This window comes from Neoarius graeffei, chromosome 3, assembly GCF_027579695.1.
Source record: "Neoarius graeffei isolate fNeoGra1 chromosome 3, fNeoGra1.pri, whole genome shotgun sequence".
In the NCBI taxonomy this organism is placed as follows: Eukaryota; Metazoa; Chordata; class Actinopteri; order Siluriformes; family Ariidae; genus Neoarius; species Neoarius graeffei.
Window position 1 is genome coordinate 46,008,798 of NC_083571.1, and position 15,986 is coordinate 46,024,783.

At 43.2% G+C, this 15,986-nt stretch overlaps 1 protein-coding gene across 2 annotated transcripts in view; it reads right to left on the minus strand.

The window, feature by feature from the left end:
- Window positions 1-3,370: 3,370 nt before the first annotated feature.
- LOC132883366 (exportin-5) overlaps window positions 3,371-15,986 on the minus strand; it is an 86,019-nt gene continuing 73,403 nt past the window's right edge. For both annotated transcript variants that reach the window (XM_060916907.1, XM_060916906.1), the window contains exons 28-32: window positions 10,852-10,949; window positions 6,002-6,109; window positions 5,744-5,881; window positions 5,255-5,419; window positions 3,371-3,928 (exon numbers count right to left, since the gene is read on the minus strand). In XM_060916907.1, coding sequence (XP_060772890.1) covers window positions 3,779-3,928; window positions 5,255-5,419; window positions 5,744-5,881; window positions 6,002-6,109; window positions 10,852-10,949 — 659 coding nt within the window. In that variant the 3' untranslated portion in view covers window positions 3,371-3,778. The remainder of the gene's footprint in view (window positions 3,929-5,254; window positions 5,420-5,743; window positions 5,882-6,001; window positions 6,110-10,851; window positions 10,950-15,986) is intronic.

Sequence of the window (15,986 nt, forward strand, 5' to 3'; positions counted from 1 at the left end):
GTGTCTAGCAACTGGTGGATTCGGAGCCTGCGTGGTATAATTGTGAGCATCAAAAACGATTAAACTTTTTCCCCATCCAAAGTGTACCACATTTTAACGATATGACTGAGTAAAATCTCCATAAATTTAAGATTGAAACTTTAAGACCACGGGGTTTGAAATTTAAGACAATTTAAGACTTTTTAAGGACCCGTGGCCACCCTGAGGTCAGTTATGCTGCATTAACTAGAATATCATTAACTAGAGGACGACACAGTGGTGTAGTGGTTAGCATGGTCACCTCACAGCAAGAAGGTTCCGAGTTCGAGTCCAGTGGCTGACAGGGGCATTAATGTGTGGAGTTTGCATGTTCTCCCCGTGTCCGCGTGGGTGTCCTCCGGGTGCTCCGGTTTCCCCCACAGTCCAAAGACATGCAGGTTAGGTTAACTGGTGACTCCAAATTGACCGTAGGTGTGAATGTGTGTGTGAATGGTTGTCTGTGTCTATGTGTCAGCCCTGTGATGACCTGGCGACTTGTCCAGGGTGTACCCCGCCTTTCGCCCGTAGTCAGCTGGGATAGGCTCCAGCTTGCCTGCGACCCTGTAGAACAGGATAAAGCGGCTAGAGATAATGAGATGAAAAGTGAAACATGTATTCTGAGATGCTTTTCTGCTCACAACTGTTGTAAAGAGTGGTTATTTGAGTTAATATAGTCGTGCATCTCAAAAAATTAGAATATCATGAAAAAGTTCTTCCCCCCCCATGGTTGCATGTACCAAACTCGACCGAGAGATACACAGCATTTATACCATTTTCCTCAAACTCAAAATGAAATATTCTAATAATTTGAGATACTGGATTTCTGATTTTCATGAGCTATAAGCCATAAATCCTCAAAATTAAAGCAAAAACAGACTTGAAATATTTCACTATACATGTAATGAATATAGAACATATGAACGCTCACCTTTTTGAATTAAATTATGAAAAAGGAACTCTTTCACAACATCCTAATTTTTAAATATGCACGAGTAGACTTCCTGTCAGCTCAGACCAGTCTGGCCATTCTCCTCTGATCCTTCATCAACAAGGTGTTTCAGCGTGCAGACCCTCCACTCACAGGAAGTTTTTCGTACCGTTCTGTGTAAACTCTAGATTATGTTGTGTATGAAATTCCAAGGAGAAAAGCAGTTTCTGAAATACTCAAACCAGCTGATCTGGCACCACCATCCATGCCATAATCAAAGTTACAGGGATCACCCCTTTTTCCTTCATTCTGACATTTGTTGTGAACATTAGCTGAAGCTCCTGTCCTAGATCTCCATAATTTTTTTGGGGGCATTGTGCTGCTGCCACATAATTGATTAAATAACTGTTTGAATGTAGGTGTACAGATGTTCCTAATAAATATGCACTCGCTATCCACTTTAACAGTTATTCCATGAAATCAAGTCGTACATGAGCCGATCGGCACGTAGCTATAATCCATGTACGATGAGACTGAGTGGAATAACTCATGATATCCACATTCACTGGATTGAGAAACAGAGCATTTTAATCTTTTTTTGCAAATTTGATAAACAAAAGCTTTAAACAATATGTCTGACAAAATTTCCGCTTAGAATGTAAACAAACTGGTGAAATGACAGTAGCAATTTGTGGAAAAAAAATATGCTAATAATAATTCTTTGGGGGGGGATACATTCTTACTTTCAAATACTTTCATTCCATATTTTGTTGCTTTTTTATTTTTTTTATTTTTTGGGGTTTTGTTTAGCCTAGTAAACTAGACCCACCCGCCTAGCGGCCAAAAATATTTTTGCCTAGCGAATGGGTCTAGCCTCGCACCATATAAACAAAAACACCCCGGGCATCAAATCGTGCCCGCCAATCACAACGCAAGGTTTTTGTTTGGATTCTTTGGGCGGGCTTTTGCAGGAGTGACGACAAAGCTGTGCGACGCTGGAGAAAGCACAACAGGAAAGATGGCTACGGCTGTTGAACAGCGCGCGTTTGACTCCGCTTTGGAATCAGTTTTAGAAGAATTAGACTTGGAGTTTTCGTTGAAACATGAGCAGGAAGAGGCTCTCCGCTCATTCCTTTTCAAGAAGGACGTTTTCGCTGTTTTGCCGACTGGCTATGGCAAAAGTCTGATCTACCAGCTGGCTCCGCTTGTAGCCAAAAGGATGGGCTAGTTTGTGCAGTACGAAGAATTAATAAACAGCTTTGAAACATTACTTTTTGATTGTTTCTTATTTTCCCGTTATTTTAAATTTAAGGGAAATTATTTCACCAAACACCACTAAATAAAAACTCTCAAAAACAGTTTAAGCAAACCCTTGAAAAACACTTGGAAAAAAAATGTGTATGTGGTACAGACTCCAAACTTGTGGTCATTATCTCCAAACTTCTTAATATCTAGAACCTGTTTATTAATTAATATGTATTTTGAAAAAATATTTATTTCAAGGCCTCCCCCACTGCTTTCTGTCGCTCTGACTACGTCACAGTTGCGCTGATTGGTCAGAGCGTTGGCCTATACGCACAGAGACAGTTTGAAAGACAGCGGTTTGTTCCTCCCACCCCCTTCGGAAATGTCTACGGATCGAGGCCAGACAATATTCACATTTAGTCTGGCTTGCCAGGCTAGGTTTTGTTTTCAACTTGACCTTTTATTTCGTCCTCGGTTGGTTCAACACCACGCTCTGCCATTTTGTTTGTCTTTACTCAGGGTATATGAGCTGATTGGTTACTCTACTTCTAGGCTATCAGAGCGTGCAATTGCTCATACCCAGTGAATGGGGTTAGAATAACGTGATACATAATGTGCATCATAGAAAAGCCTTAGAGAATCTCATTATCTGTAGCCGCTTTATCCTGTTCTACAGGGTCGCAGGCAAGCTGGAGCCTATCCCAGCTGACTATGGGTGAGAGGCGGGGTACACCCTGGACAAGTCGCCAGGTCATCACAGGGCTGATACATAGACACAGACAACCATTCACACTCACATTCACACCTACGGTCAATTTAGAGTCACCAGTTAACCTAACCTGCATGTCTTTGGACTGTGGGGGAAACCGGAGCACCCGGAGGAAACCCACGCGGACACGGGGAGAACATGCAAACTCCGCACAGAAAGGCCCTCGCCGGCCACGGGGCTCGAACCCGGACCTTCTTGCTGTGAGGCGACAGCGCTAACCACTACACCACCGTGCCACCCCTTACAGAATCGCGATTTGATATTTTTGTCACATTGCCCAAGCCTAGCTGCTCCTCAAGTGTGTTATATATAAGGAATTGTATAGTGTGAGCTTATAACCCTCAGCTTATAAGTGTGTAAAGCATTAAGTGAGGTAAACAATCAGAATCTGCACGACGTTTAGTGGACCTTCAAATCTACATTTATTAAAAACATTAAAATAGAAACAATCACAACACTTTATATACTGCCTCCTGTACACAAACAGTTCATTGCAATTAGTGTTTCACTAAATTTGTAAAAAATGAAATTAAAAAAAAAAAAACTAAGTGAATGAACATCAGGAAATGTAGTTCTTGAACTATTCCATGTCATCAATTTATATTGGAGAGAACACTATATATCTGCTTTACATTCCTTTGTGAACAGATTTGTCGAAATTTCTCCTCCTCCCCTCCCCCCACCTCTTTAATCTCCCTTTAATTCCTATGTGGTTCAACATGTAATAGTAATCTAATAAAAAAATCCTCCTTGTATCACCCAGCTTGTTAGGCAGGATGTAATAAAGTGTTCGTTTAAAAAAACAAAACAAAAAAACCCTAATGATCATTATGTTCAGGTGAAAAGAGTGCAACCAATCCAGCATCCTCACTGCTGGTCACGATGTCTTTGTTCGGCTTCACCTTCTTAAAGAGCGAGGGAAGATTTCGGATGTGGACCTCTTTCTTAAACTGCTGCCCAAGAGGTTTCTGTCAAGAGGAAGAGAGTCGAGCATTAGTATGTGGAAAAAGAGGAAAGTCTTAAAGGTGGGGTATGAGATTTTTTTCAGGAGTATTTTTTACCATATTGCTTGAAAAGCTCCTCACACCCATGTTGCAAGCAGTACAATAGAAGGTTTGACCCAAAAATGAAATATTTTAATCCAGTCTACAGTATAAAATAAAGGAAAAACGCCATCCAATCATATCGAGGTACCACCTCAAAATGATTGGATACTGACACGTCAATCAGACTGAAGCCCGCGAGCAGCTCGTCCCTTCTGTGTGTGTGAGAGAGCGAGCAGAGTGTCACACAGAGCGCAGGATTTTCTCAGAGCGCTCCCTCCAAACAACGGGGATTTACACGAAAACGGAAGGAAATATTCACAAAATTCTTTCACAGTGAGCGCCACAAGGCTCTCCTGAACACACGGATGTAATTTTTTTGTCTGTAGTGTAAAAAATAAGGTCACTAGAGCGAGTTAAAAACGAGTGACTTTTCTGCCAAGTTTATAATGGCAGTCTATGTGGCTGCGCGCCTGTCCTCTCCTCACTTTCAGGCTTCTCATTCAAAAACTGCAAGTCCTATCGTGTAGGTAGACACATTGTGTGAATCAGGACAAGTGTGGCTACTACTTTTGAGGAAATTGTGTGTGTGGAGTGATAATTGGGGCTGAAAACACAGTTTAAATGAGAAAGTTTGAGCTATTTTTCCAAGCTCTCTACACTCTGCTCCACTGGTGTGTAACGCAATAGACACCCATTATAAAGGCTGACTTTCTCAGGCTTTATAAGGGGGAGGAGGGGTGGAGACACGGGGGGAGGGAGCATGGCAAGGGCGGGCGTGTTTCTTTTCAAAATATGGCTTGCGGGAACCGTTATTCCAAAATCTCATACCCCACCTTTAATCTTAATCATTAATAAGAACAAGAAAACTGGACTCAAAAAGACCCCAATAGTTTAAAAAAAAAAAGAAAAGCCCAAATATTTGCAAAAACACGATCCAACACACAGGGAGGAAGCAGGAAATAAATTATTTTCCAGAACGGTGCATTCTTCACTAATCCAACCAGTGACGTGCACAAGCCAGTGCATTCTGAGTGACGGTCCCAAGCCCGGATAAAAGGGGAGGGTTGCATCAGGAAGGGCACCTGGCGTAAAACTCGTGCCAAATCAACGAGGCAGAAAACAGTCTTTGACATGCATACGGAAGAGAAATCCGTGGAACCTGGATGTCCACCATACACACAGACATTGCCTCAATCAATACAGAATACAAAGGAAGTGGCTCCCCCTTGTGGTCAGTGATCATCTTACCCCTACTGCTCCTGCAATGAGCTTCTTAAACTGGTCTTTTCTCTTCTTTTCACCAACTTTCTGTGATCCAGGGTTGATGGTTTTCTGGTCGAACTGCTCCAGCAGGTCAGGTTGGACATTGGGGATCTGGTTCATGATTGAACGCAGCTCAGCATATTGAGGCCGCTGTGGAGAGAGAGAGAAAAGCAGCGTTCAGGATTGTTTCGAGGAAGAAGGTCCATCCCCTGCTTTTGTTGCTACTTATATTTATCACTAATTAATATGAAAATGTCTCTAATTAGCTACACTAAATGTAATGTAATGCAAAGAATTTCCTACTAATCTTACATTATATTAGATAACATTCCTGTATGTAAATGCTCAAATCTGCAGGACTGGCTTGTCTTGATTTTTCCCCTACAATGCAAATACTAAAGATTTTCATCAGGGAGAAAATGCTCAAAGAGCGACTGATCATCTGTAGCCCTGTATTCCAAAAGCAAAACAGACCAGAGCATCGTAGATGAGCAGGGCGAGCTGCATTAGTGCACCGTTGCAGCCTTCATGCTGGCCATGCATCTGCAGACCACTCAACACTCTGGTGTACAGCCACGTCACGGCATCTGGGAGCAAATTTGCACCCACCACCTGTGGGGGGGGAAGAAGCAGCAATAAAATGACCTGGGGCATGCTAGCAGGACTTTATAGCAAGTCATTTTCTTATATTCATCGGGCGTGTGAGGGGAATTTTTGCCCATTTTTTGGTACCTGTCTCAGCAAAGTCCAGCAGATCAGGTTGGCAGCCCTCTGACAGTTAGTGGTGTCCCTCCATGACAGAGAGTTAAACGAGACAGCCAGCAGATTCATGTAAATGTCCTGAGAATGGAATGAATAATAAAAATAAGGAAGACATTGAACTGTAGAACACCGGTTCAAGGACAAACTTGAAGGGAACATGCACTTGCATCACAAAAATCAACTCGAATAATCACCAGATAGAAGAGAGTCAAAGAGTCCACTTTAATACGAACTTGTTCTTGAATCTAAGATTGCTGTTCTTGGCTGGCAGGAGTCAAGCCCAACGTGGTCTTTTGCTGTTGCATGCTGAGATGCTTTTCTGCACACCATGGTTGTAAAGAGTGATCATATGATCATATCATCTTGAAAAGGCAGGAAGCACGGTTAGAATCATGTTCTTTGATCTATCTAATGCCTTCAACACCATCCAGCCGACTCTTCTGAGGAGTAAGATGGAGAGCGCAGGAGTGGACAAATCATCTCTCACCTCATGGACTCTCACAAACAGACCACAGTATGTGAGACTGAAGGACTGTGTGTCAGACACCTTTCTCTGCAGTACAGGGGCTCCACAGGGGACAGTCCTGGCCCCATTTCTGTTCACACTTTACACTGCGGACTTTAGATACGAGACAACTACCGGTCATCTACAGAAGTTCTCTGATTACTTTGCTGTTGTGGGCTAGATCTCAGATGGCGATGATGGCGAGTACAGAGAACTGACAAGGAACTTTGTGGACTGGTGCCAATGGAACTCCCTCCAGATCAATACAAGTAAAACCAAGGAACTGGTGGTGGATTTCCGCTGGACGAGGTTCTCTTCACCTACCCCGATGAACATTCAGGGAAAGGACATCGAGATCGTTAGGAGCTACAAGTACCTGGGTGTTCATCTGAACAATAAACTGGACTGGACAAGAAAGGCCAGAGCAGACTCCACCTGCTGAGGAGGCTCAGGGCCTTTGGAGCTCAGGGTCCACTTCTGAACTCTTTGTATGACTCTGTGGTGGCATCAGCCATATTCTATGGCATTGTCTGTTGGGGAAGCAGTATCACAACAGCAGAGAGGGAAAAAAAAAAAAAAAGCTTAACGAGCTGATTAGGAAGGCAGGATCTGTCCTGGGCTGTGCACTGGACTCAGTGGATGTAGTGGAGGAGAAGAGGATCTTGGCCAAGTTGTCATCCTTAAATGGCGAACACCTCCCATCCACTACAGGAGACAGTAGCAGCACTGGGCAGCTCCTTCAGTGACCGGCTCCTCCATCTGCGGTGTGTTAAGGAGAGATCCAGCAGCTCCTTCCTTCCTACTGCTGTGAGACTGTACAACCGGCACCTCACCAAGCACGGCACCAGTCACTCCTTACAATAATGAACACTGCTGTCCAAATCACTTCTACATCCATAGAAACCCCTCTGGACGTATACTGTTTTCACTGACCATCACTTTACAACGAACTGCTAGCTTCACACTTAAAATGGCTTCTGTGCAATATATCTACTTACTTGTGCAATACCACCTGTGCAATACACTTATGTTAACTGTATATCTGCAAACCTGTTAATTTAGGCAAATTTGTTAATTATCTTTAAATTTGTAGTTTACCGTATTTTTCGGACTATAAGTCGCACTTTTTTTCATGGTTCGGCTGGCCATGCGACTTATACTCCGGTGCGACGTATATATGTTTTTTTTTTTTTCACCGCGAGAAGGCGCTATGTAGCTTTGCATGCAAGTATGTGCCGTGTACTCTATTAATACCACTGAAAAAAAAAAATACCGTTACAACTGACAACAACAAAACAAATTAGCATTACAACAACAACGACTGAACAGAAATATGCCGCCAAAAAGAAAATCATATACTGCTGAATTCAAGCTGCAAGTAATTAAATATGCAGCCGAAAATGGTAACAGGGCAGCTGAACGAAAGTTTGGATGCAGTGAAAAACTTGTTATAGACTGGTACCACAATCCAGAATTGTGACACCCAAAGGCATTTTTGAGACAGTCTTATTTTGTCAATTTGGGTGTGCCGAATTCAAATCTGCAATATGCCGAGCTCTATCTGACCTCTGTTGACCTCCAGAGGTCATTGAACTTTGGGCCTGTAAACGTCTCAGCTGAACCCAGTTTCTCAGCTTTCTAAGGAATGAAATGTACTAAAATGATTAATGAAGTTAGCAAATGGCCTTGTTTGTTAAATGTTTGGGTGCTGAATTCATTTGTAAAACGACATATGACCTCTGGTAACCTCAAGGTCATTAAACTTGGCCTATAGGCCTATGCATTTAACGGCATTTTTAAACTGACTTTACTCCCCCAAAAAGAATATGAACAGACAAAAAACAAATAGAAAGGAACAAATACAACATTAAATGCCAGTCCATGTACATGTGACTTACTTTTCACAATGAGAATGCCTCGGCGATCACCTTACATAACATTGCATTACATTTAGCGGTTACTGTTTATACAAAGCTACTGAAAAAAGGACAGATTCAGCAGCATACAAAATGTGGGGGCATACAGGGTATACAGGTTAATCAGGGTTAGTATATATGAGAGTTTTTTTCTTTGTTGTTTGTTTTTTGTAAAGGCTTTACCCCGTTTAAAACAAAACCAACAACAAAGAAAAAAACTCTCATACTAACCCTGATTAACCTGTATACCCTGTATGCCCCCACATTTTGTATGCTGCTGAATCTGGCCTTTTTTCAGTAGCTTTGTATAAACAATAACCGCTAAATGTAATGCAATGTTATGTAAGGTGATCGCCTAGGCATTCTCATTGTGAAAAGTAAGTCACATGTACATGGACTGGCATTTAATGTTGTATTTGTTCCTTTCTATTTGTTTTTTGTCTGTTCATATTCTTTTTGGGGGAGTAAAGTCAGTTTAAAAATGCCGTTAAATGCACAGGCCTATAGGCCAAGTTTAATGACCTTGAGGTTATCAGAGGTCATATGTCGTTTTACAAATGAAAAATGAATTCAGCACCCAAACATTTAACAAACAAGGCCATTTGCTAACTTCATTAATCATTTTAGTGCATTTCATTCCTTAGAAAGCTGAGAAACTGGGTTCAGCTGAGACGTTTACAGGCCCAAAGTTCAATGACCTCTAGAGGTCAACAGAGGTCAGATAGAGCTCGGCATATTGCAGATTTGAATTCGGCACACCCAAATTGACAAAATAAGACTGTTTGCCGACTTTGTCTCAAAAATGCCTTTAACTCCTTAAATAAGCACTTTTTTGAATTTTGGTACCAGTCTATTAGGGACTGGAGAAAAGCGGAGGATAATTTGAAGGGAATGAAGAAAAAAAAAAAGCTAACCGAGGGCTAAAGGCTAGATGGCCACGTTTAGAAGAGGAGGTAAACAAATGGGTCCTCGAACAAAGAGCCATGGGGCGATAATAAGCCCTACCGGTAAAAATATCCTAAAAGCAAACTGATTAATGCATCAGTAATCGGCTACTAATATTAGTTATAATAATAATAATAATAATATTAGGCTATTAGTAATAACGATAGTGATAGTATTAAAGATAGTAGTAGATATTTAAAATAATCAGACTAGGCTACTTACAGGGCAAAGGGCGCGTTATCACTGCTCAGCTGTTCGTTTATTAAATAAACAATGCAGTCGCGCAGTAACCACGCGCCGCTTATCAGATAGAATCACAGATTCTATGGATAGAATAACCCTTCAAAAAAGTGCGACTTATAGTCCGGTGCGACGTATATATGTTTTTTTCGTCTTCATAATGCATTTTTTGGCTGATGCGACTTAAACTCCGGAGCGATGTATAGTCCAGAAAATACGGTATTTCTTTTTATATATACACACACACACAGACACTTTTGTATACTTGGTACTTTTTGCACTACTCCTTCACTGCCTTTTATTTTTCTTTCTATATTTTGCTGCTGTAACAATGTAAAGTTCCCCTTGTGGGATAATAAAAGGCTCTCTCATCTTACGAGTTGGGCGGCACGGTGGTGTAGTGGTTAGCGCTGTCGCCTCACAGCAAGAAGGTCCGGGTTCGAGCCCCGGGGCTGGCGGGCCTTTCTGTGTGGAGTTTGCATGTTCTCCCCGTGTCTGCGTGGGTTTCCTCCGGTTTCCCCCACAGTCCAAAGACATGCAGGTTAGGTTAACTGGTGACTCTAAATTGACCGTAGGTGTGAATGTGAGTGTGAATGGTTGTCTGTGTCTATGTGTCAGCCCTGTGATGACCTGGCGACTTGTCCAGGGTGTACCCCGCCTTTCGCCCGTAGTCAGCTGGGATAGGCTCCAGCTTGCCTGCGACCCTGTAGAAGGATAAAGCGGCTAGAGATAATGAGATGAGATCTTACGAGTTGCTAGATCCTTCCTGGCAGCTCAAACCAATCTGACCATTTCCCTCGGACCTCTCTCGTCAACAAGGCGTTTCCACCTTGTCGCCCACTCGGTGTTTTTTGTTTTTCGCACCATTCTGTGTAAACTCGAGAGACTGTTGTGTGTGAAAACCCCAGGAGAGCAGCAGTTTCTAAAACACTCAAAGCAGCCCATCTGGCACCAACACCCATGCCACAGTGAAAGTCACACTTTGAGATCACAAGTTTTTCCTGTTCTGATGTCTGAAGTGAACATGAACTGAAGCTCTTGATTTGATTCTGCATCATTTTATGCATTGTGCTGCTGTCGAGCGATCGGCTGATTAGAGAACTACGTAAAACAGCAGGTGGATGGGTGTTCCTAATAAAGTGGCCAGTGGGTGTAGGTCAAGGGACATGCAGACAACAGATTGTGATTAATTATTCAAAGAAATCGAAATTTACCTCATGTTTAAGGAGACACTTGCCCAGTTCGGTGAGCTCATCTGAAGTCTGAGACACATTTAGCTGAGAAGAATCAGTTGTCATCATCTCCTCATCCCCTAAAAAAAAAAAGGCACAATCATCCTTTTCGTTTTCTTCTCTTGTCCCAATGTACGCTAGTCTGCGGTTCTGAATCAACTGCAGCACGTTTAAAATTCAGCTACCAGAATTCTCTTGGATGTTATTCAAATCAGCACACACACTGCACCTATTTTTCTTCATCAATTACCTTGATCTTCCCAAATTGTAGCAAGGAACTTAACGCTCTGCTTAAAATCTCAGATAACAGAATTGTACGACAAACTAGTCAGCTAGTTATGTGCATTAATACGGAGTGGCAAAATTTAATTTAACAGAACACGAGTGCATACTCTTCTTTCGGCTGCTCCCGATTAGGGATCGCCGCAGCGGATCTTTCGTCTCCATCGCTCCATCTTCCGCATCCTTCTCTACCACACCTGCCACTTTCATGTCCTCTCTCACCACATCCATGTATCTCCTCTTTGGCCTTCCTCGTTTTCGTTTGCCTGGCAGCTCCATCCTCAACATTCTCCTTCCCACATGCTCTGCATCTCTTCTCAGGATGTGCCCGTACCATCTCAGTCTCATCTCTCTTAGCTTCATTCCCAAGCTCTCCACATGTGCTGTCCCTCTGATGTGCTCGTTCCTTATCCTGTCCAACCTCATCACTCCCATCGCAAACCTCAACATCCTCAACTCCGCCTCCTGTCCCTTCGTTAAGGGTACGGTCTCCAATCCATACATCACAGCTGCGCTCACTACCGTCTTATACATCTTACCTTTCACTTTTGCTGGGACTTTCCGATCACAAATGACTCCCGAAATCCTTCTCCAACTGCTCCACCCTGCCTGCACTCTCTCTCACCTCACTATCGCAGGCCCCATTTTCCTGCGCAGTTGACCCCAGGTACTTGAATTCACCAACTTTCTTTACGTCTACTCCTTGCATCTTCACTACACTCTCATCCCCGTTCTCATTGATGCACATGTATTCTGTTTTGCTCCTGCTCACCTTCATTCCAATGCATACCTCCATCTCAACCTCCTTTCACCACATATCACAATATCATCTGCAAACATCATGTTCCATGGTGACTCTTGCCTCACTTCGTCCGTCAAGCTATCCATCACTACGGCAAACAAGAAAGGACTCAAAGCAGATCCTTGATGGAGTCCCATCTTCACCTTGAACCATTCAGTCGTTCCAACTGCACACCTCACTGTTTCACTGTTCTCATACATGTCTTGCACCACTCTGATATACTTCTCATTCACTCCACACTTTCTCATACAATACCATAACTCATCTCTTGGCACTATGATATGCCTTCTCCAGGTCTACAAAACACACAATGTAGCTTTCTCTGGCCTTCTCTGTACTTCTCCATTAACATTCTTAAAGCAAAAATTGCATCCAACGTGCTCTTCCTTGGCATAAACCCGTACTGCTGTTCACAGATTGAGGAGAGAGGTAGCAATCTCGCCTCCAATACCCTTTCCCATAGCTTCATGGTGTGGCTCATCAGTTTTATCCCTCTGTAATTACTGCAGCTCTGTGCATCTCCCTTATTCTTGTATATTGGGCCTAGCACACTTTCTCCATTCATTCGGCATTTTCTCATTCTCTAGGATCTTATTAAACAATCTCATTAGGAACTCCACAGCCGTCTCACCCAAACATCTCCAAGCCTCAATCGGGATACCATCTGGTCCGACTGCTTTCCCAGTCTTCATTCTTTTCATGGCTGCCCTCACCTCATCCTTACTAACCGACTCTACTTCCTGATTTGCTGTCTCCAACGAATCGGACCTTTTCTGTCTTGGATTCTCCTCATTTAATAAATCCTCAAAGTACTCTTTCCACCTTCTTAATACGCTTTGTCAGCACCTTTCCATCTTCCATCGCTCTTACCTGCTGTCCATCCCTCACTTCCCTGTTTCTCTGCCAAGCGAGTCTGTACAGGTCTTTCTCTCCTTCTTTGGTCTCCAGTCTTTCATACAACTCCTGGTATGCATCTGCTTTTGCTTTCGCTACCGCTCTTTTTGCCTTCTGTCTCGTCTCTCTGTATAACCGCCTGCTTTCCTCGTCTCTCTGAACGTCCCAATTCTTCTTTGCTAGCCTCTTCTCTTTTATAATTTCCTGCACTTCTTTGTTCCACCACCATGTCTCCTTGTCTTCCTTCCCGATGACCACCCTAGCACCTTCCTTGCCGCCTCTCTTAGTAGTACAGCAGTAGTATTCCAACCTTCTGGCAGACTTCCATGACCACTCGATGCTTGTCTCATTTCTTCCCTAAACTCCTTCTGATGTTCAACCTCTTTTAGTTTCCACCACTTCATCTTCGGCTCCACTATTTCACGCTTTCTCTTTTTCCTGCACACGACCACTTGATGTTGTCTCGCTACACTCTGCCCTGCCATCACTTTACAGTCTCCAATCTCCTTCAGGTTGCCCCTTCTGCAGAGTATGTAGTCCAACTGTGTAGGTCTTCCTCCACTCTTAAATGTCACCCTGTGCTGCTCTTTCTTCTCCAAGTATGTATTGACTATTGCCAAATTCATCCTCTGAAAAATCAACCACCATTTGCCCTTCCACGTTTCTCTCTCTTACACCATATCTGCCCATCACGTCCTCATCTCCTCGGTTTCCCTCGCCAACATGCCCATTGAAATCTGCTCCCATCAGCACGCGCTCCTCCCTCGGTATACTTTCTACCACCTCATCCATCTTTTCCCAGAAAGACTCTCTCTTCATTCTCACATCCAACCTCTAGGGCGTACGCACAAACATGGATTACCACTCCTTCAACCTCCAACTTCATGCCGAGAACACTCGTGCATACTAACGGCTGTAACGCAGCAGCATTTGTAAACGAGTAGAAAGCTACTCTACAAAAAGGAATAAAATGTGATTAGGTGCGTCATTATAGCAAAAAATTAAATAAATAATGAATTAAAAAAAACCACAAAACACACTGATGCGATGTGGCAGGTTATCGATACCCTTGTGAAGTGTTTCACGCTTGTATGTTACTCCCCCCCCCACACACACACCAATTTATTTATAAACACATTGCAACTTTCCCCGGTCAGAAAACCTCGCATTGCCGCTTTACCTCTGACCGCTACAAAGCTGTAACACTGGAGAACTACTGTCCGAGCTGCCTTTATAGAAATATCAAAATCGACACCTTCTGACCAATCAGGTTCAAGAATTCAACAGTGGTGTGGAATGAAACAGCATCAGGACCCACAGTGTAGATTGTTTTCCAAACAATACAATCTAAAAGAATGTAGAAGAGCTATAATGAAACGTACAATGTGTCCAAGTATAAGGACTGTTTCAGTCACATAATGGTGTGACAAATAATAAAGAAAAAAAAAAAAAAGACAGCTTGTACAAATAACATACTTGTATGCGAGGTTGCAATTTGTGCATCTATGCTTTAATTACTTTTATCATACTTTGCCCAGCATCCTTATATTTTAGAATAGCGTTATACAAGTTAAGCCTTATCCATCATCAACAAGAGTGCTCTGAGAGCACAATTACCCCTGCTAGCAACTCTGCCATAACTCTGGTAAAATGCGACTGAATCGAACAAAATTGCAATATGCGCATTTCCGACATATAACAAAGAATCCTGTCAAGTTTTGTGAAATTCCTCCAACAATTGTGAGAGGGGTTGATTTCAGAAGTAGGGGTCGACCGATAATCGGCCTGGCCGATATATCAGGCCGATATTCTGCATTTTTAGGGTTATCGGTATCGGCCATAATTTCCACCGATATGCCGATAACATGCCTTTTTGCAGCCATTTCGTTCCTAACGCGACCGTCACTGCACGTCCTTTCCTGCACTCGCCTCTCTGAGTTCAAGAACACGGTCCCGCCCACCACAACATCTGATTTGTTTGGCACAAGAGATATAGCCAATCAACACGTGTAGCTAAACGCTGTGAACTGTTTCAAGGCGGCCGTACGGGCACTCGGGCAGAAGCGGCACAAGGGATACAGCCAATCAACACGTGTAGCTAAACGCTGTGAACTGTTTCAAGGCGCCCGTACGGGCACTCGGGCAGAAGCAGCACAAGGGATACAGCCAATCAACACGTGTAGCTAAACGCTGTGAACTGTTTCAAGGCGCCCGTACGGGCACTCGGGCAGAAGCAGCACAAGGGATACAGCCAATCAACACGTGTAGCTAAACGCTGTGAACTGTTTCAAGGCGGCCATATGGGCACTCGGGCAGAAGCGGCACAAGGGATACAGCCAATCAACACGCGTAGCTAAACGCTGTGAACTGTTTCAAGGCGCCCGTACGGGCACTCGGGCAGAAGCAGCACAAGGGATACAGCCAATCAACACGTGTAGCTAAACGCTGTGAACTGTTTCAAGGCGCCCGTACGGGCACTCGGGCAGAAGCAGCACAAGGGATACAGCCAATCAACACGTGTAGCTAAACGCTGTGAACTGTTTCAAGGCGGCCATATGGGCACTCGGGCAGAAGCGGCACAAGGGATACAGCCAATCAACACGCGTAACTAAACGCTGTGAACTGTTTCAAGGCGCCCTTACGGGCACTCGGGCAGAAGCAGATCCCACTTCAAGGTAAGGACACGCTGCTTTTACCGCAATAAGTCACAAACACACAAGTTGCAAAAGCACAACATTATACATGTTTACATTCTTCATCTACTACTCGTTAAAATTGTCCATTTGCATCTGTGTAGCCAGGCAAACTTAGCTTACGGAAGGAAGCACTTGAATTAGCCTACAACCAACTAGTCTCGCTGAAACTACATGTAATGCTTCCTTCACTACAATATAATCCTCCTAAATTGGGAATATTAGGCTTGGGCATTAAAAGCATTAGAATGTAGATGGTTACTTGTTAAGTTGTTACATAATAGGGATTGATAGCCTACTTTATGTTTGATTTTACTTTTTAAAAAATGCTGCAGGCAGCTCCCTACACTTGATTTATTATTTAAAAGCTACTTGAAGTTGGTAAGTCTTACTTAGTTCTTAGTGTAGAAGAATCCAGAGTGTATTTTCATTTATTTTCCACTGAA